The following is a 27,821-nucleotide window of genomic DNA, read 5'->3' as shown; positions in this document are numbered from 1 at the left end:
TAGGCTCAAGGTCTCCTGGAAGTGGAATCTTCCTCCATCTTGGACCTAGTTGGTTCTAACCGGTTTATTTTTTATCCAATAGCTATGCCATTCTTTTACAGGTTGTATCCTGCCCCCTTCCCTCCTGTTTCAGGTGTGTGAGTTTATTTCTGGGCACAGGACAGAAGTTTTTAATTTTAATGAAGTCCAGCTTATCAGTTATTTCTTTCATGGATCATGCCTTTGGTGTTGTATCTAAGAAGTCATCACCATACTCAAGGTTATCTAGGTTCTCTCCCATGTTATCTTCTAGGAGTTTTGTAGTTTTACACTTTACATTTAGATCTGTGATCCATTTTGAGTTAATTTTTGTGAAGGGTGTATGTGATGAAATTTATAATAACAAATATATGTTTAGTATTCATCCCCATTTCTATCACAGGGCTCCTAAAACCCTTGGAATTTCCGAAGTGATAAGGGCAATATGTGTCTTCTGATATTCATAACAAGCCCCTTTCAACCACACCTGAGTTTATGTTAATGTGTTAAATTTTGGAAAGCCCCTAAGTATGGGGTCTGATTGCCAGGGTAATCAACCATGTGATTGAAGGGTTGTAATTTAGCCCCTGACCTCCTGGGAGAGGGGAGGGGATGGAGTTTGAGTTCAGTCACCAATGGCCAGTGATTTAATCAAGCATACCCAAAAAGACGGGGTTCAGAGAGCTTCTGGGTTGGTGAACATTTGGAGATACAGGGAGAGGGCACCCCTTCCCATATACCTTGCTCCTATATGCCTCTTCATCTGGCTTTTTTATCTTTATCTTTTATCATGTCTTTTTTAATTAACTGTTAATGTAAATAAATGTTTCTGAGTTCTGTAAGTTGCTCTAGCAAATTACCAAACAGGAGGAGAGGGTTGTGGGAATCTCTGTAACTAGTCAGTCAGAAGAACAGATAACCTGGATTTGCAATTATTATCTAAAGTGGGGAAGGAGTGAGCCCTTAGGCTGTGGGATCTGACACTACCTTTAAGTAGATAGTGTCAGAACTGAGTTAATTGTTTGGTGGTATTGGACAAAACACATAGAGGGTAAGATCAGTGTCTAGACTGATTTTCTTGCATGTAATGTCTACTTGTTCCAGCACTATTTGTTGAAAAGACTGTCTTTGCTTCAGTGTATTGCCTTTGCTCCTGTCAGAGATCAGTTGACTGTATTTATGTAGATCTGTTTCTGTGCTCTCTGTTTTATTTTTTTATTGATGTATTTGTTTATTCTTTTGCCAATACCACACTGACTTGATTACTGTAGTTTTATAGTAAGTCTTGAAGTTGGATAGTGTCAGTTCTCAGACTTTGTTCTTCTCCTTCAGTAGTGTATTGGCTATTCTGGGTCTTTCGTTTCTCCATATAAACTTTTGAATCAGTTTATCGATATCCACAAAATAACTTGCTGGGATTTTATTTGGGATCGGATTCAATCTGTAGATCAAGTAGGGAAGAACTGACATCTTGACGATATTGATTCTTCCTCTCCATGAACACCTTTCATTTCATTCATCAGAGTTTGGTGATTTCTCTTATATATCTCTTACATATTTCATTAGATTTATACCTAAGTATTTCATTTTTGGGGTGCTAATGTAAATGGTATTGTGTTTTTCATTTCAAATTCCACTTGTTAATTGCTGGTATATAGAAAAGCAATCGACTTTTTAAAAAAAATATTTATTTATTTTATTTTTGGCTGCATCAGGTCTTAGTTGCAGCATGTGGGATCTTTTGTTGCGGTTCATGGGCTTCTCTCTAGTTGTGGCACATGGGCTGCAGAGCACGTAGGCTCTGTCGTTGTGGTGCACGGGCTCCAGAGCACATGGATTCTGTAGTTGCAGCACGTGGGCTCACTAGTTGTGGCGTGTGGACTCAGTAGTTGCGGCGTGTGGGCTTAGTTGCCCCGTGGCATGTGGGATCCCAGTTCCCCGACCAGGGATCGAACCCACATCCCCTGCATTGGATCCCTGCATCCTCTTAACCACTGGACCACCAGGGAAGTCCCTAGGAAAGCAATAGAATTTTGTATATTAAAATTTTATCCTGTAACCTTGCTATAATCACTTATTAGTTCCAGGAGGTTTATTTTTATCAGTTCTTTCAGATTTTCTACGTAGATAATCATGTCATCTGCAAAGAAAGACAGGTTTATATCTTCTTTCTCAATCTGTATGTCTTTTATTTCCTTTAATTGTCTTATTGCATTAGCTAGAACTTCTAGTACAATGTCGAAAAAGAATGGCAAGAGGGAGCATCTTTGTTTTTATACCTGATCTTAGTAGGAAAACTGAGTTTTTCTCACCATTAAGTATGATGCTAACTGTAGGTTTTTTGGTAGATGCTCTTGAACATGTTGAGGAAGTTCCCCCCTCTATTCCTAGTTTACTGAGAGTTTTTATCATGAAGTGTTTTGGATTTTATCAAATGCTTTTTCTTTATTTTAAATTTAATTTTATTTATTTTTTATACAGCAGATTCTATTAGTTATCTATTTTATACATATTAGTGTATTCAAATGCTTTTTCTGCATCCAATTTTTCTTTTTTAGTCCATTGTTGTGATGGATTACACGAACTGATTTTCAAATGTTGAATCAGCCTAGCATGCCTGGAATAAATCTCATTTGGTCATGGTGTATAATCCTTTTTATAAATTATTGGATTGGATTTGCTAATATTTTGTTGAGGATTTTTGCAGTTTTATTTTCTTGTAATGTCTTTGTCTGGTTTTTGCATTAGGGTAATGCCAGCCTCATAGAATGAGTTTGGAAGTACAGTTGATCCTTGAACAACACGGGTTTAAATTGCATGAGTCCACTTATACGTGGATTTTTTTTTTTCAATAAATGCTACAGTACCACACAATCTGCAGTTGGTTGAATCCACAGATGTGGAACCTTGTGTACTGAGGGCCGGCTCTGGGACTGGAGCATCCGTGGATTTAGTATCTGCAGCAGATCCTGGAACCATGGATACCAAGGGATGACTGCATGCTCTCTGATTCTGTCTTCTAGAAGAGATTGTAAAGAATTAGTATAATTTCTTCCTTAAGTGTTTGGTAGAATTTACCAGTGAACCTATCTGGGCCTGTTTTATATGTTTTGGAAGGCCTGCTGTTGGACAGGGCTGGGTCCCAGGGTGGCTGGCTGTGTGGCCCTGGGGGATACAGGGCTGGTGCCCATCTGCTGATGGGCAGCTAAGCCCCCAGCACTAATAGGCTAGAGGGAGGACTCCGGAATGGTGCTTGCTAGCACTAGTGTCCTCGTGGTAGAACAAGTACCTCAAAATGGCTGCCATCAGTATCTATGTGCCCTGGGGGACCCCATTTGCCTCTTGCCTCTCTAGGACTCTCTAAGATCAGCAAGTAGGTCTGATCCAGGGTCCTTTCAAATTACTGCCTCTGCCCTGGGTCTAGGAGCCTGTGAGATTTTGCTTGTGCCCTTTAAGAGCAGAGTCTGTATTTCCTTCAGCCCTCTGGCTCTCCCCTATGCAATCCCCACTGACTTTCAAAGCGAGACCTTCTGTGGACTCATCTTCTCTATGCAGGACCCCTGGGCTGGAGCCCAGTGTAGGACTCAGACCCTTCACTCCTTGGGGAGAACCTCCACAATTGTAATTACCCTCCAGTTTGTGGGTGTTGACTAAACTGCATCTTTGCCCCTCCTACCAGTCTCCTGTGGCTCCTTCTTTATATCTTTAGTTGTAGAAAATCTTTTCTGCTAGCCTTCAGGTTGTTCTCATATAGTTGTTTTGTAAATAGGTATAATTTTGGTGTACCCAAAATGGGAGGAGGTGAGCTCAGAGCCTTACTACTCTACCACCTTGGTCACACCAAAGCTTAGATTATTGATCTTAGATCTCTTTTCTTTCCTAATATATGTATTCAATACTGTTCCAAATATCCCTCTCTACACTCCTATCGCTGCATCTCACAAGTTTTCATAAGTTGTATTTTCATTTAGTTCAAAATATTTTAAAATTTCTCCTTTGACCCATGTGTTATCATAGAAGCAAGTTGTTCAATCTCCAAGTATTTGAGGATTTCCCAGTTATCTTTCTGTTATTGATTTCTAGTTTAATTCCATTGCGGTCTGAATGCAGACATTGCATGATTTCTGTTCTTTAGAATTTGTTAAGGTATGTTTTATGGCCCATAATGTTTTCTATCTTGATGAATACAGGATATTTCATGCAAGCTTGAGAAGAATGTGTATTCTGGTGTTATTGGATGAAGTAGTCTATAATTATATCCAATTAATTGGTGGTACTATTTTTTTTTGAATTTTTGAAATTTAATTTATTTTTTTATACAGCAGGTTCTTATTAGTTATCCATTTTATACATATTAGTGTATACATGTCAATCCCAATCTCCCAATGCATCACACCACAACCACCCCCCCGGCCACTTTCCCCCCTTGTTGTCCATACGTTTGTTCTCTACATCTGTGTGTCTATTTCTGCCTTGCAAACCAGTTCATCTGTACCATTTTTCTAGGTTCCACATATATGCGTTAATATACGATATTTGTTTTTCTCTTTCTGACTTACTTCACTCTGTATGACAGTCTCTAGATCCATCCACGTCTCTACAAATGACTCGATTTCGTTCATTTTTGTGGCTGAGTAATATTCCATTGTATATATGTATCACATCTTCTTTATCCATTCGTCTGTTCATGGGCATTTAGGTTGCTTCCATGACCTGGCTATTGTAAATAGTGCTGCAATGAACATTGGGGTGCATGTGTCTTTTTGAATTATGGTTTTCTCAGGGTATATGCACAGTAGTGGGACTGCTGGGTCATATGGTAGTTCTATTTTTAGTTTTTTATGGAACCTCCATACTGTTCTCCATAGTAGCAGTATTAATTTACATTCCCACCAACAGTGCAAGAGGGTTCCCTTTTCTCCACACCCTCTCCAGCATTTGTTGTTTGTGGATTTTCTGATGATGCTCATTCTAACTGGTGTGAGGTGATACCTCATTGTCATTTTGATTTGCATTTCTCTAATAATTAGTGATGTTGAGCAGCTTTTCTTGTGCTTCTTGGTCATCTGTATGTCCTCTTTGGAGAAATGTCTATTTAGGTCTTCTGCCCATTTTTGGATTGGGTTGTTTGTTTTTATAAAAATTGAGCTGGGGCTTCCCTGGTGGCGCAGTGGTTGAGAGTCCGCCTGCCGATGCAGGGGACACAGGTTGGTGTCCCGGTCCGGGAAGATCCCACATGGCGCGGAGCAGCTGGGCCCATGAACCATGGCCGCTGAGCCTGTGCGTCCGGAGCCCGCGCTCCACAATGGGAGAGGCCATAACAGTGAGAGGCCCAAGTACCGAAAAAAAAAAAAAAAAAAAAAATTGAGCTGCACGAGGTGTTTATATATTTTGGAGATTAATCCTTTGTCCGCTGATTCATTTGCATATCCTTTCTCCCACTCTGAGGGTTGTCTTTTTGTCTTGTTTTTAGTTTCCTTTGCTTTGCAAAAGCTTTTAAGTTTCATAAGGTCCCATTTAATTTTGTTTTTATTTCCATTACTCTAGGAGGTGGATCAAAAAATATCTTGCTGTGATTTATGTCAAAGAGTGTTCTTCCTATGTTTTCCTCTAAGAGTTTTATAGTGTCTGGTCTTACATTTAGGTCTCTAATCCATTTTGAGCTTATTTTTGTGTATGGTGTTAGGGAGTGTTCTAATTTCATTCTTTTACATGTAGCTGTCCAGTTTTCCCAGCACCACTTATTGAAGAGACTGTCTTTTCTCCATTGTATATCCTTGCCTTTTTTGTCATAGATTAGTTGACTATATGTGCGTGGGTTTATCTCTGGGCTTTCTATCCTGTTCCATTGATCTATATTTCTGTTTTTGTGCCAGTACCATATTGTCTTGATTACTGTAGCTTTGTGGTATAGTCTGAAGTCAGGGAGTCTGATTCCTCCAGCTCCATTTTTTTCCCCTCAAGATTGCATTGGCTATTCAGGGTCTTTTGTGTCTCCATACAAATTTTAAGATTTTTTGTTCCAGTTCTGTAAAAAATGCCATTGGTAATTTGATAGGGATTGCGTTGACTCTGTAGGTTGCTTTGGGTACTATAGTCATTTTCACAATATTGATTCTTCCAATCCAAGAACATGGTATATCTCTCCATCTGTTCGTGTCATCTTTGATTTCTTTCATCAGTGTCTTATAATTTTCTGAGTGCGGGTCTTTTACCTTCTTAGGTAGATTTATTCCTAGGTATTTTGTTCTTTTTGTTGCGATGATGAATGGAATTGTTTCCTTAATTTCTCTTTCTGATCTTTTGTTGTTAGTGTGTAGGAATGCAAGAGATTTCTGTGCATTAATTTTGTATCCTGCAACTTTACCAAATTCATTGATTAGCTCTAGTAGTTTTCTGGTGGCATCTTTAGGATTCTCTATGTATAGTATCATGTCATCTGCAAACAGTGACAGTTTTACTTCTTTTCCAATTTGTATTCCTTTTATTTCTTTTTCTTCTCTGATTGCCATGGCTAGGACTTCCAAAACTATGTTGAATAATAGTGGTGAGAGTGGACATCCTTGTCCTGTTCCTGATCTTAGAGGAAATGCTTTCAGTTTTTCACCACTGAGAATGATATTTGCTGTGGGTTTGTTGTATATGGCCTTTATTATGTTGAGGTAGGTTCCCTCTATGCCCACATTCTGGAGAGTTTTTTTTATCATAAATGGGTGTTGAATTTTGTCAGAAGCTTTTCTGCATCTATTGAGACGATCATATGGGTTTTATTCTTCACTTTTGCGGGGGGCATTAAAGGTCACCAGGCGTTTTATTGCAGTTAAAGCAGACTTGGACAGGATGGTCCCAGCCTCAAGAGGGGACAGCCCAGTGGTCATGGGAACACTCATCACAGAAGCCCTGTCTGCAGGCCCAGCAGTGGTACTTGGAAAGCTTGACACTGAACCCCTTCTGGCAGTTGTGGTAGTGCAGGATCTCATGGTCTGGTACCCAGTACACCGGCCTGGCCGCATCCTTCACCAAACCTAGTGGTATGTCATTGGCCGTCACCACAGCTCCCAAAGTGTTCTGCACGGACTTGCCCACCTTCCGAACAATCAGCGTCCCGCCCTCATCATCCACCTGTGCCTCAGTAACTTCTAACTGAGAATTCCTGGCTTCATAGCAGTTGTCACACACCCACACGGGCACAGGGCCCCAGCCCCGCTCCAGCGCTGGCCGGGTCGTGGGTGAACAGCTGTCACAGAAGCCCTCCCCCCAGGCCCGGCAGTGATGCTTGGTGTCATTATCTTTAAAGGGTGTAGCACACTTGTTGCAGCTCAGGATCTGGGAGTTGGGCCTCCAGTAGGCAGGGGCGATCTGGTCTGTCAGCCAGGATGTCACAACCTTGGTGGGCCCAAGGCTAAGCTCAGACACCGACTGAGCCATGAAATTCATCCCATCCAAGAGGCGCTGGGCAGCATTGTTGTTGTCCTTCAGAAATCCATCAGTTCCAGGCCACACATGCACAATCTCTGTCTGCACCACTGTGTCCACAGGATATTGGTTCCCAAACCAGTACTGCCGGCTACGATAGACCACGCCGCAGTTGGGACATTCGATTACGTACCCAGACCAGGCATATTTTGCGAGACCCATCCAGGGGGAGTCGGTTGAAGCAGCCGTCTTGGGCACCACACTGACTTCATTGCCTCTCTCGTAGCAGGCCTTGCAGGTAAAAACCCGGTTGTCATACTGGTGAGAGTATCTGCAGCGGCTTTTGGCTTCACGAGGTACTCCTTCTTTCCCGTGATTCATGCTGTTCTTACATCCAGCCCCACAGCTGAGGCACAGGACGGAGCAGGTGAAGTACTCATCTGGAAAAAGGGAGCTGTGTGCCATCTCGTCATCGGGGAGCTCACCGCTGAAGCGGTCGCTGAGGGCCTTCAGAGCTTTGAACATGATCCCCGGGTGCCGGGGAGAACGGGTGTTGTTATTCTCTAGTTGTTGCTCCAAAGCACACCGAAGACCAGAAAAGTCCGTGGGAGGATTGTATGTCCTCGTTCCCTTGTAACGAATAGAACTGAAGGCTTCAGGGAAGCGGCCCAGCTTCCGGAACCGGTCCTGGATGAGCTTCTCGGGCACCTCGGAGGGGCGATTAGAGTCTAGCAGCTGAGTGTGCACAGTCTCGTGGAAAACGATAACATCAGGGCCCAGGGTGGACAGGGGGACATCCAGGCCACAGCGGGCAGTGGTAGCCTTGAGCTCCTTGGTGAAGTGCTTCAAGTAAGCTTCTGAGGCGTCCCCAAGGAACTTGAGGAGGTCATTGTGCAGTCGGTCTGCATGAGTTCGATAGATGACGAGGTCTGAAATGGCCAGGACCTTCAGCAGCAGCCGTGTTCTCTGGCTTAGATTCTCTGTAGCCCACAAGAGCCCTTCTGTGTCTATCACTGCTACTTTGTGGACTGGATCATATGCCGCCCACACTCCAACAGTGCAGGACTCCTGGGCAGGGGAGGCTTTGAAGACTTCCCGGCCACAAAAGAAAGTGTGGTTGAGGGTATGAGCCTTCTCATCCCCAGTATTTCCAAAAATGGAAACCACTTTCAGATGCTGATAGGATTTGCAGTCCAATTTCCTAATAAAGTCCTCTTCATTCGTTACCTGAATTTCTTCATTCTCATCTACTAGGAGGAAGCTCACAACCTTCTCAGTCATCTTCTTTGTCTTGGTGTCCTCATCCATCCCTTCTTCCTCCAGCAATGCCTGGACCTTAGCCACATGGTACACAGTAACAGGGTGCCTCCTTTTGTTACCCCCAGAATGAGTCCTCTCTGGCACTCCAGGCACAAGTTGATTTTACAGGTCTGGCACCTCACGTCTGCCGTCTGCTTCATACCTGGAGAACGCCCACTGGGGTCCTTGCAGGGGTCACAGTAAGGGACGTGGCCAGCTTTGAGTCTGATCCGCTCATGGTTTCTCAGGCGCTCCTGCCGCTGGGGCTTCTCCTAGCAGTGGAGACACTGCAGGCTGCAGCACTCATCACACTCGGAGACGGCTTCATCAGTCTCGCTGCAGGTGTAACTCTCCTGGCACAACAGCCCAGGGTTCAGGCCCTTCTCTGCTGGGGAAGTCTGCGCACTCATATTCAGACTGGGAAGGAAAGCATCTACAATATAACAGTACCTGGGCTTTCTCCAGAAGTGAAGACAAAGGCGTTGAGTCTGAAGACTGAGCACAGCCTCCACAGGGTTCTGAACACCCTTAAAAAAATGTTTTTAAAAAAACATTCGATGTCCTATCAGAATTCTTCACACATTTACAAACGTTCGGGTGTTTAATTTTCTGCTGCCAAGCCTCCTGGATCAGCAGCAATGTTGACTTGGCTTGATAGTTTCATCCTCCATAAAGTGCAGGCAAATATATGGTTAAAATTAACTTGAGAGGGTCTGTTATGGCTATCTGAGAGAGATCTGATGGGTTCACTGAGGTGGGCACATGCATGGGGCCTCAGACACAAGGTTTTGGTAATGAAAGAGAGTGGTCAGGAACTTTTCAATATTATCCAGCTTAAGTCAGTATTTCAGAGGATACCTCGACGCCTCTCTTCAGCCGGGGATTCCTCACCCTTCCTTCTTTCCGGACAACACCACCACAACCCGAGGGGCAGCAGCAAGGTCTAAGAACAAAGAAGGGCACCCCAAATCCCCCCCACGCTGGCAGAGGCCAGAGCCGCATCCATTGTTTATACCACCCCCACCTCCACCGCCCCCCACTTCCTTCCGGGGGCAGAGGGAGCTCCAGGGCTATCACTCATCCGGTGCAGGGCCATGCCCTTCCCTCCCCAACCGCAGCATCCCGGGAACCCTACCAAGAAGCAGCTCTGCTGTGGCGAGGAAGCGTCAGGGGATCCCGGGGCCCCGGTGGAGGTGTGGGCTATTCCTCAGGGCACCAGTGGATCCATCCTCATCTCCATTTCCATCCCCCTCCTCCTTCACTGCCTCCTGGGGTTCCTCCTCTCCTGTTGTCATTTAGGATCAGCTGATGCGAGTGAACTTCTCCCTGCTCCCAATTTGTTAATATGGTGTATCACACTGATTGATTTGTGTATATTGATATGCAATATAAATATTTTGCATCCCTGGGATAAATCCCACTTGATTATGGTGTATGATCCTTTTAATGTGTTGTTGGATTCTGTTTGCTAGTATTTTGTTGAGGAATTTTACATCTATATTCATCAGTGATATTGGTCTGTAATTTTCTTTTTTTGTAGTATCTTTGTCTGTTTTTGGTATCAGGGTGATGGTGGCCTCATAGAATGAGTTTGGGAGTGTTCCTTCCTCTGCAATTTTTTGGAAGAGTTTGAGAAGGATGGGTGTTAGCTCTTCTCTAAATGTTTGGTAGAATTCACCTGTGAAGCCATCTCGTCCTGGACTTTTGTTTGTTGGAAGATTTTTAATCACGGTTTCAATTTCATCACTTGTGATTTGTCTGTTCATATTTTCTGTTTCTTTCTGGTTCAGTCTTGGAAGCTTATACCTTTCTAAGACTTTGTCCATTTCTTCCAGGTTGTCCATTTTATTGGCATAGAGTTGCTTGTAGTAGTCTCTTAGGATGCTTTGTATTTCTGTGGCATCTGTTGTAACTTCTCCTTTTTCATTTCTAATTTTATTGATTTGAGTCCTCTCCCTCTTTTTCTTGATGAGTCTGGCTAATGGTTTATCAATTTTGTTGTTTATCTTCTCAAAGAACCAGCTTTTAGTTTTATTGATCTCTTTACTATTGTTTTCTTTGTTTCTATTTCATTTATTTCTGCTCTGATCTTTATGATTTCTCTTCTTCTACTAACTTTGGGTTTTGTTTGTTCTTCTTTCTCTAGTTCCTTTAGGTATAAGGTTAGATTGTTTATTTGACATTTTTCTTATTTCTTGAGGTAGGCTTGTATTGCTATAAACTTCCCTCTTAGAAATGCTTTTGCTGCATCCCATAGGTTTTGGATCATCGTGTTTTTGTTGTCATTTGTCTCTAGGTATTTTTTTATTTCCTCTTTGATTTCTTCAGTGATCTCTTGGTTATTTAGTAACGTATTGTTTAACCTCCATGTGTCTGTGTTTTTTAGGTTTTTTTCCCTATAACTGATTTCTAATCTCATAGCATTGTGGTCAGAAAAGATGCTTGATATGATTTCAATTTTCTTAACTTTACTGAGGCTTAATTTGTGACCCAAGATGTGACCTATCCTGGAGAATGTTCCTTGCACACTTGAGAAGAAAGTGTAATCTGTTTTTGGATGGAGTGTCCTATAAATACCAATTAAATCTTTCTGGTCTATTGTGTCATTTAAAGCTTGTGTTTCCTTATTAATTTTCTGTTTGGATAATCTGTCCACTGGTGTAAGTGAGGTGTTAAAGTCCCCCACTATTATTGTGTTACTGTTGATTTCCTCTTTTATAGCTGTTAGCAGTTGCCTTAGATATTGAGGTGCTCCTATGTTGGATGCATATATATTTATAATTGTTATATCTTCTTCTTGGATTGATCCCTTGATCATTATGTAGTGTCCTTCCTTGTCTCTTTATTTAACATTCTTTATTTTAAAGTCTGTTTTATCTGATCGGAGTATTGCTACTCCAGCTTTCTTTTGATTTCCATTTGCATGGAATATCTTTTTCCATCCCCTCACTTTCAGTCTGTATGTGTCCCTAGGTCTGAAGTGGGTCTCTTGTAGACAGCATATATATGGGTCTTGTTTTTGTATCCATTCAGCGAGCCTGTGTCTTTTGGTTGGCACATTTAATCCATTCATTTTTAATGTAATTATCGATATGTATGTTCCTATTACCATTTTCTTAATTGTTATGGGTTTGTTTTTGTAGGTCCTTTTCTTCTCTTGTGTTTCCCACTTAGAGAAGTTCCTTTAGCATTTGTTGTAGACCTGGTTTTGGGGTGCTGAATTCTCTTAGCTTTTGCTTGTCTGTAAAGCTTTTGATTTCTCCATTGAATCTGAATGAGATCCTTGCTGGGTAGAGTAATCTTGGTTGTAGGTTCTTCCCTTTCATCACTTTAAACATATGCCACTCCCTTCTGGCTTACAGAGTTTCTGCTGAGAAATCAGCTGTTAACCTTATGGGAGTTGCCTTTTATATTATTTGTTGTTTTTCCCTTGTTGCTTTCAATAATTTTTCTTTGTCTTTAATTTTTGTCAGTTTGATTACTGTGTGTCTCGGCATGTTTCTCCTTGAGTTTATCCTACCTAGGACTCTCTGTGCTTCCTGGACTTGGGTGGCTATTTCCTTTTCCATGTTAGGGAAGTTTTTGACTATAATCTCTTCAAATATTTTTGGGTCTTTTCTCTCTCTCTTCTCCTTCTAGGACCCCTGTAATGCAAATGTTGTTGCATTTAATGTTGTCCCAGAGGTCTGTTAGGCTGTCTTCATTTCTTTTCATTCTTTTTTCTTTATTCTGTTCCATGGCAGTGAATTCCACCATTGTGTCTTCCAGGTCACTTATCCATTCTTCTGCCTCAGTTATTCTGCTATTGATTCCTTCTAGTATATTTTTCATTTCAGTTATTGTATTGTTCATCTCTGTTTGTTTGTTCTTTAATTCTTCTAGGTGTTTTTTCTTTAATTTTTCTAGGTCTTTGTTAAACATTTCTTGCATCTTCTCGATCTTTGCCTCCATTCTTTTACCGAGATCCTGGATCATCTTCACTATCATTATTCTGAATTCTTTTTCTGGAAGGTTTCCTATCTCCATTTCATTTAGTTGTTTTTCTGGGGTTTTATCTTTTTCCTTCATCTGGTACTTAGCCCTCTGCCTTTTCATCTTGTCTATCTTTTTGTGAATGTGGTTTTAGTTCCACAGGTTGCAGGATTGTAGTTCTTCTTGCTTCTGCTGTCTGCCCTTTGGTGGATGAGGCTATCTAAGAGGCTTGTGCAAGTTTCCTGATGGGAGGGACCGGTGGTGGGTAGAGCTGGCTGTTGCTCTGGTGGGCAGAGCTCAGTAAAACTTTAATCTGCTTATCAGCTGATGGGTGGGGCTCGGTTCCCTCCCCGTTGGTTGTTTGGCCTGAGGCGACCCAACACTGGAGCCTACCTGGCTCTTTGGTGGGGCTAATGGAGGACTCTGGGAGGGCTCACACCAAGGAGTACTTCCCAGAACTTCTGCTGCCAGTGTCCTTGTCCCCACGTTGAGACACAGCCACCCCCCACCTCTGCAGGAGACCATCCAACACTAGCAGGTAGGTCTGGTTCAGTCTCCTGTGGGGTCACTGCTCCTCCTCCTGGGTCCCAATGTGCACACTACTTTGTGTGTGCCCTGCAAGGGTGGAGTCTCTGGTTCCCCCAGCCCTGTCGAAGTCCTGCAATCGAATCCCACTAGCCTTCAAAGTTTGATTCTCTAGGAATTCCTCCTCCCGTTGCCAGACCCCCAGGTTGGGAAGCCTGACGTGGGGCTCAGAACCTTCACTCCAGCGGGTGGACTTCTGTGGTATAAGTGTTCTCCAGTTTGTGAGTCAACCACCCTGCGGTTATGGGGTTTGATTTCATTGTGATTGTGCCCCTCCTACCGTCTCACTCTGGCTTCTCCTTTGTCTTTGGTTGTGGGGTATCTTTTTTGGTGAGTTCCAGTGTTTTCCTGTCAATGATTGTTCAGCAGTTAGTTGTGATTCCGGTGCTCTTGCAAGAGGGAGTGAGCGCACATCCTTCTACTCCGCCATCTTGAACCAATCTTCACTATTTTTTTAAAATGGTAATTTATAATATATATATATATATATTCTTAATTATATTATTTATTTTTGGCTGCATTGGGTCTTCATTGCTGCGTGTGGGCTTCCTCTAGTTGCGGCAAGCGAGGGCTGCTCTTCATTGCGGTGTGTGGGCTTCTGATAGCGGTGGCTTCTCTTGTTGTGGATCACAGGCTCTAGGTGCATGGGCTTCTGTCGTTGTGGCACACGGGGTCAGTAGTTACGGCTCGTGGGCTGTAGAGTGCAGGCTCAGTAGTTGTGGCGCACGGGCTTAGTTGCTCTGTGGCATGTGGGATCTTCCCAGGCCAGGGCTCAAACCCATGTCCCCTCCATTGGCAGATGGACTCTTAACCACTGTGCCACCAGGGAAGTCCAAATCATAGTTATTTTTAATTGCTGGTCTGATCATTCCAACGTGTCTGCCACATCTGACTCTGGTTCTGTTGCTTGATGTGTCTCTTCAAATTTTTTTTTTTTTTCCTTCTAGTATGCCTAGTAATTCTTTTTTGAAAGCTGGATATGAGACATGAGGTACTGGGTAGAGGAGCTGTAGTAAATAGGCATTTAGTAGTGTGGCCAGGTGTGGAAAGTGAGAAGTGCTCTTTTGTCCTGTGGTCTATCTTTTAGTGAACTTGACAAGGTCACACTGCCCAGTCTAGCCCACCTCTCTGGTGGGACAGGATGGCTAGAGGGGGCTGGAGTTGGGTGTCTCCCTCTCCCTAGGTCGTTTAGGTTCTATAAAACCGCAGTAGGTTCGCTGTGCTAAAACAGTTTCTTTTGAGGGCAGGCCTCCTGAGGAACAGTGCACTCTGGCTGCTTTTCCGCTCTCTCTAGCCACAGAGATTTTCTCCAGCTGTACTGCGAGGACCGGGTACAGCTCCTAGAGGAAGAACTCAGAACTGTGGGCACACCCTGCCAAAGCCGGGCTCCCCTGAAGTTCTTCACTCTTGGACCTGTCCACCCTGAGCCTCCAGCAACTGGTCAGTTACAGTTTAGCTTTTCCTGTACCGGTACTGGCTCCACTGAGGTTTCTGCTCACAAGTTTCTACTCAGTTAGGTTGTGATATTTTGTATTCACCTGTCTGTCTCTCTAAATTTTGGAGGCAGCAGTTTGCCCTGTGGTCTCAGTTCTCAGATGTATCTAAGAAGAGCTGTTGGTTTTCAGTTTGTTCACATTTTTACTTGTTAACATAGAATGGCTGCTTCCAAGCTCCTTATATGCCAGACTGGAAACCAGAAGTCTCAACTGTTTATTTTTTTCCTTATGTTTTTCATTTAGTAGAAAAACAGTGTGACATTAAGAAAACATTTTAAATCTCCATAAGATGACCTGTCATGTTTTCAGTTATTCGCATTCTTGTCCAGTCTTTGTTCACATGCATGCATGTTTTACTTCGCTATTACCACTGTAAACAGAGAAAAGTTTTCACTATGTTTGTTGAGCATAGCTACCTTTAAAATTTTTGCTTAATATTCCACCTGGTTTGTATATATTTTCATAGCTTTCTTCATATTGGATGTTAGATATTGTTTGTTTCCAGCTTTCATCTACTGGGACTTATTCTTCAGTTTTAGCTAGCATCCACTTATTAAACATTAAGTGCTTTACATCAGGTATTTTCGCTTCCAGCTTGTAGATGAAGAAGTTGAAGCTTCGTTGTGTTAAATAACTTATCCAAGCTTATATAATGAGTAAGTATCAGAGGCAGGATTTACTTTTTTTTTTTTTGGCTGTGCCACGCAGCATGTGGACTCTTACTTCCCCAACCAGGGATCAAACCTGTACCCCCTGCAGTGGAAGTATGGAGTCCTAACCACTGGACCACTAGGGAATTCCCAGATCCAGGATTTCAGATCAGACATTTTAAAACTCAAAAGCCCGTATTCTTTACTTCCATAGTATGCTGTCATTTCAACTGACTTTTTTCTTATTTAAATGACTTCCTAAGATAAAGTCCCAGAAAAATACTGTTTGTGATTTATAATATGAATTATTAAACTTTTCCCAATAAGAAAGTACTATTATAATCACTTTACTAGTTTATTTTTTTTCCAAATTTAATCTTTTAAAATAGTGCAAGTTAATGTTTATTTTGTATATAAGTTCAAAGTTTTTCAAAGTGTTTGTTTATGATTTGTTTTCTTCTTTAAATCTGTTCTTGTTTATTGCCTATTTATAAGTGTTGTCTTGATGTTTATATTTTGCATGTAAATTCTAATTTATCAATCTGTTTCTTCTATTATTTTAACTGCTTCAAATTTTAGAAAGTTGTTTCATCAAACCCTTGATAGCCAATTATAATTTATTCTAGTTTTCCTAACATTCAACATGTAACTCCTGATTTTGAGTTTGTTTTTGTATATGGTGTAAGGTGTTTAATCTTATTTCCAAATTGTTGTTCAGTCATCCCAATATCACTTATTCAATCAAACTTTTCCTCTTGTTGCTCTGAGTGTGGTGGCATACAGAGAACTACCAGTAAGGCACACAAATAATTACCAGTCTGTCCAAAGCAGAAGAAAACAAAAATGCTCAGTGCCTCTAGGAAGAGAGGCGAAAGCAGAGATACTGACCATTTCTCTGCCATTTACCATGCCCTGCATGGAGTCGGCCACGTTTGTGAGTAGGGCTAAGGTCACTCTCATTCTTGATCATGTGCTGCCCTCTAACTGCACTGTGGGTCACCTATAGCTTGCCACCATGCTTGTGTCGAGAGCTTCCTCCACAGGTACTCAGAGGGACAGCATCTGGACCCATTTGCCTGCCTTTTGCTGTTTCTCTCTTGGTGAGCTTGACTGTGCCTCTCCCCAGCAGATACTTCCTGGACCCTCCATAGGAGAAGGTGGCCTTTGGCATGTTTTCTCTAGTGCTGTGTTTGACCTTAGATTTTTTTGTTGTTTCTTTCACTCTTCCTACTATCATTCATTCTCAGTGTTTCCAGACTATCCTGTTAGGGATTGTTCTTTTGACTTGGGGACCACGGTTTCCTGGCTCTAATACCCATTCCATTGTCCTCCACGCTCTGCATGCAGGGCATCCTCACCATCTTGCTGGTCCTGTGATCTGGGTGTTTTAGTCCCGAGCACTGGCAGACAAGAGCACAGAGGTGATGGGACGTGGTGTCATGATGTTTGGCCCACCATGCCCTTAGAGATGTTGTATCCACCATACATTTAATTCACAAAGAACCTTTGCATTGCCCTCACTTCTGAGCATATCTTCCCTGAAAAATTTGACCTGTGGTTCTAGGGCATCATATTTTCCATGTGCTGATTGTGTTTCTCCATGTCCAGTCTTCAGGTCCTCATTCCCTAGACGGTGCTTCTTCTGATGACTCTAATTGAAGGTAGTCCAACAAAGAAATGGGGGTGAAATTTCCCAAGGGCTTTTTTTTTTTTTTTTGTGGTACGCGGGCCTCTCACTGTTGTGGCCTCTCCCGTTGCGGAGCACAGGCTCCAGACGCGCAAGCTCAGCGGCCATGGCTCACGGGCCCAGCCGCTCCGCTGCATGTGGGATCTTCCCGGACCGGGGCACGAACCCGTGTCCCCTGCATCGGCAGGCGGACTCTCAAACGCTGCGCCACCAGGGAAGCCCTTCCCAAGGGCTTTGAAAGACAATTCTTTGCTGACACCCATGGAGTCTTATTTCAGAGACCCTGATGATAGTTCTAGAGGACTGAGAAGAGCAGGGTAGCTACAAATGCTCCCACCGTTCTTCTCTCCCAAGACTGATGGACAGCGAGGAAGCCTTCTCTGAGTGCTTTCCTTGCTCCCTTGGCCAAGGTCTACGAACCACAGTTTAAGACTTACTTCCTCAGCAATTCATTTTTGGCTCCCAAAGATTTAAGATAAGCTTTTTTTTTTTTTTTTGCGGTACGCGGGACTCTCACTGTTGTGGCCTCTCCCATTGCGGAGCACAGGCTCAGGACGTGCAGGCTCAGCGGCCATGGCTCACGGGCCCAGCCGCTCCGCGGCACGCAGGATCCTCCCCGACCGGGGCACGAACCCGCATCCTCTGCATCGGCAGGCAGACTCCCAACCACTGCGCCACCAGGGAAGCCCCAGATAAGCTTTTGAGAAGAAATCTGATACACTTTTGCAGAATATAATTGGAAGATTTTTCAGATTACCTATAAATGTATAATTATATTTATAAATAATTATGTTAAAAATTTTAAATTAAAATTTATTTAAATTTATAAATATATTATACATTATTTACTTATTCATTTAATTCCTACATATTTCTTTATTCATCTTATGTAATTACCTAATGGAATATCTATCTCTTACCCCTGTTCTAGTCTTTTAAAATCAGGAACCTTATTTAAACAAATGAAAACCAGTAACAACCTGGTTCTACAGTGATGTTCCTGTCAAGGCAAAGACAAGCACTGAATCCTTTAACCGACCTGGACCAGATTGTTTTGGGGACTTTTTCCCCCCCAGTTTGAGTATTTAAATACTTTGCTGGTCATTTCCACTAATGTGGTGGGAGCACTTTGAAATCTGCCCACATTCTCTCAGCCCTTTTGTTGGAGAATCACCTGGGAAATAAAGGTGATGGTTCTGACTCATGTCTTTCTTTGACACGAGGGGAAGATAGTGTCAGAATGTACCTGCCTTTACCCTCCAGCCCAGTGGCTCTGCAGGTGACCCCAGGCCAGGAGTATCAGCACCACCATCACCTGGGAACTCATTAGAAAATGCATATTCTAGGGCCCTACCCCAGGTCTGCTGAGTGAAAACTTCTGGGCAAGGGGTCCAGGGAACTGCATGTTCAAGCCCTTCAGGTACCTCAGCGTCAGCGTCCCCATTTGAGAACCACTGCTCTGGTCTGACCAACCAGTCTCTCCCTTGTGAGGGTACTTTGAATTTCTGTTGAATTCTGCTACAGCTGCAATGAAGACACCACAGTGGTCTTTGAAGGTCTGACTGATAAATTACCCCCGTCTTGAACATGTACTGGGAGGGTTGGACCAGGAGACAGGAGGGTTGCTTTCCATTCTGTTCTCACCACTAACTAGTCCTGGAGGATTCCCTCTTCATGAAGATGGAATTTTACCATCTGCTTTCATTGCTTTATGTGACAGGAAGATAAAATCAAGCAGTGGATGTTAAAGTGGTTTGAAAACATTAACATGTAACATAAAATGCAACGTGGCAGCCATGTAAAAATTTGTCCCTTTGGATCCTTTACCTCAACTAGATTTCCCTGTGAAGAGTGCTGTGCATCTATGGCTGGGTTGCATTGCTTTGCACACCCACTCACATCTATGGGGTGTACTGCTGTAAGAAATCACAGCAAATTTAGAACATGTGAATACAGAAGATGAAATAGGTCCTAGGAACATGGCAAATAAAAAAATAGCTTTCATGAGACCCAAATCTTGGAAAATCAAATGTTGTCTAGTTTTTCACTGTAAAAGAGTTAGGTGGGGAAAAAAAGAGATAGATGAAGTGTTAGGAATGGAAAGGAGGAAAAAACATCCATTTACTTCTTAAGAATGACCCACTCTTGCGGCACTTCAGCGCAAATCCCCACGTGGGTAAGTGGTACTCCGTTGGCCCACAGGGTGGCAGTAGCGGACCTGGAGGGGTCTCTTCTTTGGAGCAGAGTCTCGTGGGCGCTCTTTTCTGTCTGTGCAACAAAGTGAAGAAAAGAGACTTCTTCCATTAAACACCTGTGCATTTCAGGGGGAAGTTTTGTCTTAAATAATGAAGGTAATTTCCCATTTGAGGAAAAGAAAGCTGACATATTTAAGTTCAAGTGCCACGATTGCTCATTCGGTGTTCTAAGAGAAATTACTCCCGTCACCAGAAAGGGGCCCCAGTCCAAGGCCTGGTCCACGGTTGCACTTTTGTATGTCACTCGCTTTTTGGATGTAACAGCTGGAATGTTTTATAATAGTGTTTGCACGAAGCTGTTCAAGCTACAACACTGTGGGGCTTTACATTGTTCCAGGGCCGGTCATGGACCAGGTCACTAGGCACAGAGGCAGAGAACAAGAGGCTTTCTGGGAAATAAAGGTCACTTTGGGGTTTCTTTAAATTCAGATTATGTAAGTTAGATGGAGATGGGCATTTCTCCTGCTTATGTAAAAGGATTTAAACAAGGAAATCACAAAACTCATGAGAATGGGTTTAGAACTATTTGGAACTTAACAGTATTTTTCACGGCATCCTGTCAGATACACATAGAAGCGTATACTGTGCTCGCTCCTAACGACTTAGCTGGTCCCTCAGCTTTGTTCCACAGGATATGACATTTCCTCTGCCAACTTCCCAATCATGGGGCTGTCATTCTCCTTCACAAGAGTGACAAGATCTTTTATTAAAACGATCAGTATGTCTATATATAAAATTTTAAGTGTATATACCTGCCTCTGAAATTATCTTATTAAGAATACCTTCATAATAATCCTTTCATTTTATTGCAAAAGACACTATTGTAATAGCATGGCTAGGAAGGAAACACAGCTTATTTTCAAGGTGACTCATTTAGCAAGATGGAAAACAAAAGTTCCTTGTGTGTAAAAATATCTAGTGATTGACATGTTACCAAATTTCCACAAAATAGGTTTCCATGTAATTTAAGACTTTGATTTTTTTCCCTCATAGATCATAAGAACCCTCCTGACCAGGATTAGTGTCAGGGGAACCTGTTTCTTTACGAACTGAGAAGCAGAGGCTTCTGTAGGGTGGTGAGAAGACCAGGATGCTTTTGCATGAAGATGTCACTCCAGCAGTGCTGTCCCCACCCCAGCAATCATTTCCTGACTCAGCTCTCACTCTGCAGGCAGCGGGGAATTCTGAGCAGAGGAGCGTCTTGATTGACCCAGGGTTTAACCAGATCTCCACGGAGATGAGGCTGGAAGGGAGTAGGGCACTGTGGGAGCTGCCGGTTATCTCCCTCTGACTTCATTTTCTGCCGCCTTCCGTGGTCCCTGGTCCCTGGTCCCTGGTCCCAGCCCACCGCTCTCCTTGCTGTTTCTTGAACCACCCGAAAGCTCCCACTCGGGCCTTTAGAGCGAGCAGCCTGCTGCCTGGAACCCTCTTCCCCCGGCACCCACGGGCCTCCTCTCGCACCTTCTTCGGACGCCGGCTTCTCCTGGAGCCCGTCCTGGTCTAAAACCTACCCCCACCCACGCCAGGCCCTCCCTGCCCCCTCCCCGTCTTTATGGCTCCTTCGTACTTATTGCCAAATGACACGTTAGGTGCAGTCAGTTGGCAATGACAATGGGGTTAACGTCCCAATAAACCCATCGTAAGTTGAAAATATCATGGGTCAAAAATTAATTTGATACACGCAGCCTCCCGGACATCCCAGCTCAGCCCCGCCCACCTCACACGTGCTCAGAACACTCACATTAGCCTGCACGTGGGCAGAACCCTCTAACGCAAAGCGTAGTTTATAATACAGTGTTGACTATTTCACGGAGTTTATGGAATACTGCACTGAAAGGGAAGAACAGAATGGAGTGCGGGTCGGGATGGTTGTCAGTGTATCAGTTGCTCACCCCCGTGACTGGGGGCTGCAGCTGCCCTGCCCAGGATCAGAGAGAGGGTCGTACTGCATGCCGGTCCCCCAGGGAAAGTCCACATTCTGAATTCTGAGCACGGTTTCCACTGAACACATATGGCTTTCGCACCGTCGTAAAGTCGAACCATCATGAGTAGGGGGACGATCTGTGTTGATTGTGGCAGTTTCCGCATACATGGGGAGGGTCCACTCGGAAGGGCTAGGCGCCTTCACTGCTGGGTCCCCGATGCCTGCACCTCCGCAGGTATCACGTGGATGTTGAAGTGAGCGCGCTCCCGGCCCTGCCGTCTCCCGCCCCTGCCGTCTCCCGCCCCCGCCTCAGTGGAGCTCAGGAAGCAGGATGTGGGAGCACACTGTCACCTCAGTGGTGCCTTCACGCTGGGCCCTTCCTGGAGTTTAGACTGCCGTCAAATTCCCACGATGGAAGGAGGTTCGTAGCTAGCTTTTCAGACTGAGCACACATCTCCAGCCACCATTCTGTTTATGGTTCAGGCCCTGCCCTGCTGTGCAGGTGGATCTGTTGCTGGATCGCCAAGAACCTCGTGACTCCCAGGGAAACCCCGGCCCCTCAGCCACTCGGTGAGCGCGCCGTCCTGAGCCATCACCGGGCCACCTGTACCCTTGCATCCTGTCGCCTGCCAGCACCCCCTGCTGCCATCCAGGCCTTTCAAAGCCCCTGCCACGAAGAGAGGGAAAACCAGAACACCACTCTTCAGCAAGGGTGCACTGTGGTGCCTATTTTTATTTTAATGACTCATTCTCTCCTACCTCATTAGGCTTGCTTCTTTCAAGGGGGAATACCTGGGTGAATCTGCATAACCCCTTATTATTGACCTACCTCTGTTCACGCAGAAATGATTGCCACTCACGGCTCTCCTACCAGGCTCTTTTTGTAAATAATCTAAATATATTTTCTCAAAATAGAAAGAAAGGGGATATCTTGCTGGGTCCGCAATTTCCTTGTTTTGCTGGACTGCAAGGCCCTGAGATTTTATTTATTTATTTATGGCTGCCTTGGGTCTTCATTGCTGTGCGTGGGCTTCAGTAGTTGTGGCACGCGGGCTCAGTAGCTGTGGCGCACGGGCTTAGTTGCTCCACGGCATGTGGGATCTTCCCAGACCAGGGCTCGAACTCGTGTCCCCTGCATCGGCAGGCGGACTCTCAACCACTGCGCCGCCAGGGAAGCCCAGTCCCTGAGATTTAAACGAATGTTCTTTGTCCCCACATCAGCGGCATGCAGCTCTTAGCTGAGGAAGGAGGACCCCGCAAACGCTGCTCTCAGCTCCAGGACCTCCTGACCTGCCCCCACCGGGTCCTGGTTCATGTGCTCCCCCCACCACCCGGCCTTGTTTCCCCCCTCTTAGTGAGGCCATGGCCTTATACTTTAGAAATACTGCGAATTTGACTTTGAAGATGAAAGTTTTCCCCTCAAACCACTCCCCATTATCATCATTCTGAAACCAGAGCTGGAATGGGAAACCGATTTTGAGACTTTAAAAATTATTCCCTGCTGGGACGTAGAGACTGTCATACAGAGTGAAGGAAGTCAGAAAGAGAGAAACAAATACCGTATATTAACGCATATATGTGGAACCTAGAAAAATGGTACAGATGAACCGGTTTGCAGGGCAGAGATAGAGACACAGATGTAGAGAACAAACGTATGGACACCAAGGGGGGAAAGCGGGGCTGGGGGGATGAATTGGGAGATTGGGATTGACATATATACATTAATAGGTATAAAATAGATACCTAATAAGAACCTGCTGTATAAAAAAAAAAAATAAAATTCAAAAAAAATTATATATTGCTGGTCTTCAGAGGCAAAATTCAGATAAGAGAGCTTATCAGTTATACTTCCGTTTCTACTCAAAAGCTCATGGCCGCTCACTCAAAGGCCTCTTGATCTGATCTTCCAACACCGCTTACAGTGCCCCAGACTGACGGCAGCATGCCTGGCATTTGGATGGAACATTTCTTCCCTGAGGAGAGAAGTGACAGTTTGAGACAGGGCGGGGTTGGGATGGAGAGCGCTGCTCACCCTAAGAAGTACCTGAGTTTGCGGGGATTCTGACTGAGCACCCCGAGTCCGTGGTCTGCTGCTGAAAATACTTATGGTTGCTTTTGTTTCTGGAACTTTGAGAGAAAAAGAAATTTGTGGCGGCCTGGGGGGTCTGGTTTTGAAATGCAAACACGGGGGTTCTGAGTCAGACTTGGGCAGGGTGGCATTTTGTCTTTAAAGAGCAGCAATGTGGTTCCTCGATTTGTCTCTGCTGTCTTGACATTTAGTTGGATTCCTGGGCAATTGGTTGGCCCGGGCGCATCTCCACGGAGCATGGGGCCTGGCCTTGGCACTGCCTGGCAAGTCTGTGTGCTTGGGGAGGGACTGTGGCTGGGAGGCCAAGCCAATTTTCAAGGCAGAACTGTGTGTAAAAACACCCAGTGACACATAACTTTTAGAAATTAAAATGCCTATTCTTGGGAAAAAACGGCACACAGAAGTGTCATTGAAAGTTTACTTCTAATCTCTTACAGTAGGAGCTACAAAGCTGAGTTTACTTTCTAGAAAATTCTAGTTTATTTTCTAGAAAGTTGCATTTTATTACTGCAAAGGGATTTTATTTCCAGTGAGTATGCTTTTTTTGAGCAGGAGTTTTGGAGTCCCAGAGGTTGGGAGTTGAGCAGGAGTTTTGGAGTCCCAGAGTTGAGTCTCAACTCAGAGGTTGAGAAGGTGATGGAGTGCAATGGCAATTCTCAAGTTCAAGGAGGAGGAAAAAGTCATGCTTTGATGGGGAGACTTCTTTTTGACTGTCCATAAACTGGCATTTAAGTAGAAGTCAGCAGTTTCTCTGCACCAAGTTAAAGAATGTGGGGCTGGGTAAAGGGAGGCTTACGCTTTATATTCATCACTAACCAAAGAAAGGCAGGGAGAATTGTGATCCATCAGGTTTCTATGGCTAAGATAGCCGAGCTGTATTATCAGGATCACGACAGTCCCAGCTGGTATAGATGGCTGACCTGTAGTATGTTTGTGTGTATTGAGGGCAGGCGGTGGGGTGTGGAGTATGTCACAGAGTTTTCTAAAATAATTAGAATAGTTATTATTGCCTAAATCTGAAGTGTGCAACTAGAAGAGTCCTGCTGGGGAAGCAAATCGTGGCAAACATTGGGTCTGTTGTGGAAATGTTCTAAAACCAGACTGTTAACACAGTGAGCCATTTTAAACATAACTCACTACGTGTTTGGAGGGAAACACATACCCTCGTATTAGGAACCTGAAACTCTTTGAGCTGCAGCATCGCAGCCGGTGAGTCTGATTGCCGGGATTAATCAATCACAGCTGCGCAAGCCCCAGTCTTGGTGGGATTCTGGATTCAGCTGTTTTCTCCTTGCCCCATTGCGTTCTAGATTGATGGTCTGCATTATGTCTGGAGCCAGCCGTCAGCTCGCTCTTCTCCTCTGCGGCTGTTGCGTGGCTGCCCTGGGGGCCCAGGCCGAGGAGCGCTGCCCGGCTGAGCGTCACCAGGCTGCCCAGTACGTGGCTGCCGTGTACGAGCACCGGTCCATCCTGAGCCCGAACCCGCTGGCCCTCACCAGCCGCAGGCAGGCCTTGGAGCTCATGAACCAGAACCTCGACATCTATGAACAGCAAGTGACGATCGCAGCCCAAAAGGCAAGAAGCGCTCCCGGGTCAGCTTGTTTGCAGAGCAGGGCAGATTAGCCCTTGGTGTTGCGTTTCCCTCTGGGAAATCAGCCCGGCCGGTAAAGATGAGCTGAATGGGTCCGTTGGCTGGAGTCCTGCTACTGAGAGGGTGGTCTGCATCAGCAGACCCTCCAGGGCTGGGAGGAGTGCAGAATTTGGGGCCTGCCCTAGACTTGCTGAGTCAGAAGGTACATTTTAGCAAGATTCCCCAGGTGATGCTTCCCCTCCGGCCTGGGAAGCCCAGGGCCAGGCACGTGGCAGTGCCAGAAGAATCGCTCGGGTGCTTGTAAACAAATGTGTGTGCCCGGCTCCCACGCCTGCAGACTCAGCTGGGGAGCACGTCGGGGCACTGGGATTTTTTGAGGTTCCCCGGTGGATTCAGATGTGCAGAAACATCTGAAAGCCAGCAGGCACGACGGCCTCTCATACTCTCCGAGGCTTTCAAGGATAACTAAAGTAGTAAGCAGCCCCAGAGCTGTGTTTGCTGCCTCCCGATGACGTGGGGCTCCTTTCTGGTCCCCGCGCCAGACCCCGAAGCCTGAGAGCTCAGTCCAGACAGAACCCAGCCCAGCGGACAAAGGACGCCGGTGCCGCCTTTGTGAAGGCTTCCTGCGTGGCCCCTTTTCCGCTCCTGCCGGGAAGGGTGGGGCAGACGGGGAGGTGTGGGAGCCAGAAGTCTCTGTAGGAAAATGGCCTGCTGGGAGGGCAGTCTGGCCTTGAGCCCCGGCAGGGGTGGGGGGGGGACCTGCCCGGCTGCTTGAGGAAGCCCCGCTCCGCCCTGCCCGGGCAGCAGGCGGGCTCCCTGCGAGCAGAACGGCCGTGTCTGTGAGTTAAGCGGGCAGACCTGTGGTGCCTGCAGGTCCTGCCCAAACAGCCCCTGTCTCTGTTCAGGGTGGTCAGCACTGCCTGGACAACCACTGGCCGTCGCTACCTTTTAAAATGTAGCCTGTAGTACCTATATATGTAACACACAAATGTTGGAAGGGCGCTTAAAGGCCCGGTCCAGCTGTTCTGATGGGTGACACTGCTCTTTTTTTCCCAGCCCGACGTCCAGCTTCCCCTGGACGCCTCCAGTGGCCCAGGACTCACTGTCCACTTGAGGACAGTGGGAACTTCTGGAAAGGGCTTCCTTTCCATGAACAACAATCAGCCTCCCTGTAACTGCCACCCATCGTCCTGTCCTGCCAAACAGAACAGACTGAATCCCATCCCACACACGCCATCTTTCCCAGATCTGAGGACGGCCCCAGCATCTCTCCCAGGCTGTCTCTCCAGTCCTATCCACAGTTCCCCGAGGGTTGCGGTTCCAGCCCTGTCCCCCAAGACTTTCCGGGTTACGTCTGTGCCCTGAGCTGCACGCGGTTTTGTCGAGGGCAGGGCGGGGGAAAGCTGCCACCGTTCTCATTCTACGTGTTGTCCCCAGAAGGAAAGCTTTTGGCAGCCACACCTTGCTGTGTGTTCATCAGGCGCTTGCTGTCAGCCAAAGCCCCTGAGCCCTTTTCACACAGACACACACGCTGCCATGGCTGTCCTGTACTTGTAAGGTTAATTTATTTAACCCGAGAGCAAAGCCTCACATTTGTGCCATTAAATTTCATCCTGGTGGGCTATTTGGGGATCTTCACTGACAGACATCCTGCATATCAGTTACCTTCACGTCATTCACACTTCTGGGACATACCTCATTTGGGTCTGCACCGAAGCCGGTGTAAAAACATCCCAGCCCGTGCCGGCAGGCCTCCTCCTGACACAGGTCCATTCTCTGCACGGAGGTGTTGGCTTGCAGGCAGCTGAAATGTCACCCCCTTCTTCTCCATCCTGTCCACAAGACCACGCTAAGACACTTGGCAGATGCCGTACTGAAACCCAGAGACTGTGACTGCAGTTTTCCCCTGCATTTTAATCACCTGCCCCCAAATGAAACATATGTTTTTCTTGAACCCATGCTGCCAGCAGGCATCATTCCTTCTCTGTTTGTGGTCCAGGAGCAGGTACAAAGCTGCTGATCCAGTCATTTTTTAGGGCTTACAGACATCTCGGCTCCCCTACGTGGTTATATGTGTTAAAGTAACCTCTAACACAGGTTGATGCCATGCATGTGTCAAAGTTTTATATCAAACTTGCTATAAGGGCAGAGGTTCCCGCAGGCCAATTAAATGAGTTCTCGCTTGAGTTCTTTCATTTACAGGGAAGAAAAGGAGTTGCGCTTAAAGATATTAGGCTGAGTGGTCAGCTGGGTTGGCACCCGGAATTCCCCAGGAGTTCTTGAGCTCACTGGTCTGTCAGAAAATTGCTCAAGCCCTTTATCAGGAATGCAAATTCCTTCCTAGAATGGATGAGTAATCACATCAGACCCAAAGTTCTGTCCCGGCTCAAGTCTGACTCCTCATTCTGGGCAGATGTATATTCAGGAAACACAATTTAATTTGAATATTGATCTAATATGTATCCATAACTGTTAATGTCCATAGGAAACCATTCTGTGCTTTCAAAGTTGTGTTTTTAATAAAGGAAAACATGTGTCCAAGTATAATTTTCAGAAAGTTAGAAACATGACTCTTACACATAGAGAAGAATGGACATGTGTCAAAGCTCTTATTTAACTCATTAATTAACTCAGGAACCAGCAAGATGGTAAAGCTGGTTCAAAAGATAACTTGAGGAACAGATGTGAGTGTATCCATCAGTCAAATGAATGTTGAGATGAATCTGCTAATAGATACAAAACAGGCTAATGTCGTACAGGGCAATAAAACTGTCATGTTTAGGGTGTTTTATTAAATAGCAAAGTCAAACAGCGATACATTCACTAGATGGATAATCCT

General features: G+C 45.0%; 2 protein-coding genes across 8 annotated transcripts in view; one reads left to right on the top strand and one right to left on the bottom strand.

Annotated features, from left to right (window-relative positions):
* BTD (biotinidase) overlaps positions 1-27,821 on the top strand; it is a 56,407-nt gene that overhangs the window by 17,010 nt on the left and 11,576 nt on the right. For 4 of the 7 annotated variants that reach the window (XM_033432003.2, XM_012533814.3, XM_033432002.2 and 1 more), the window contains exon 2: positions 24,702-24,966. In XM_033432003.2, the coding sequence (XP_033287894.2) occupies positions 24,706-24,966 (261 nt within the window). In that variant the 5' untranslated portion in view covers positions 24,702-24,705. Of the gene's footprint in view, positions 1-11,612; positions 13,244-20,265; positions 20,284-24,699; positions 24,967-27,821 lie in introns of those variants that run through there. The other 3 variants (XM_033432001.2, XM_049710200.1, XM_049710198.1) reach the window with 3 other exon arrangements.
* On the bottom strand, positions 5,411-10,710 carry LOC101278329 (zinc finger FYVE domain-containing protein 1-like). The gene is given in 2 exon segments (XM_033431998.2): positions 5,411-8,831; positions 8,834-10,710. Coding segments are annotated over 2 exon segments (2,271 nt in total). The 5' UTR covers positions 9,144-10,710; the 3' UTR covers positions 5,411-6,870.

Source organism: Orcinus orca, chromosome 5, assembly GCF_937001465.1.
Source record: "Orcinus orca chromosome 5, mOrcOrc1.1, whole genome shotgun sequence".
Taxonomy (NCBI): domain Eukaryota; kingdom Metazoa; phylum Chordata; class Mammalia; order Artiodactyla; family Delphinidae; genus Orcinus; species Orcinus orca.
The sequence above is the reverse complement of the archived record's forward strand: the minus strand, read 5'-3'. Positions and strand labels throughout refer to the sequence as shown.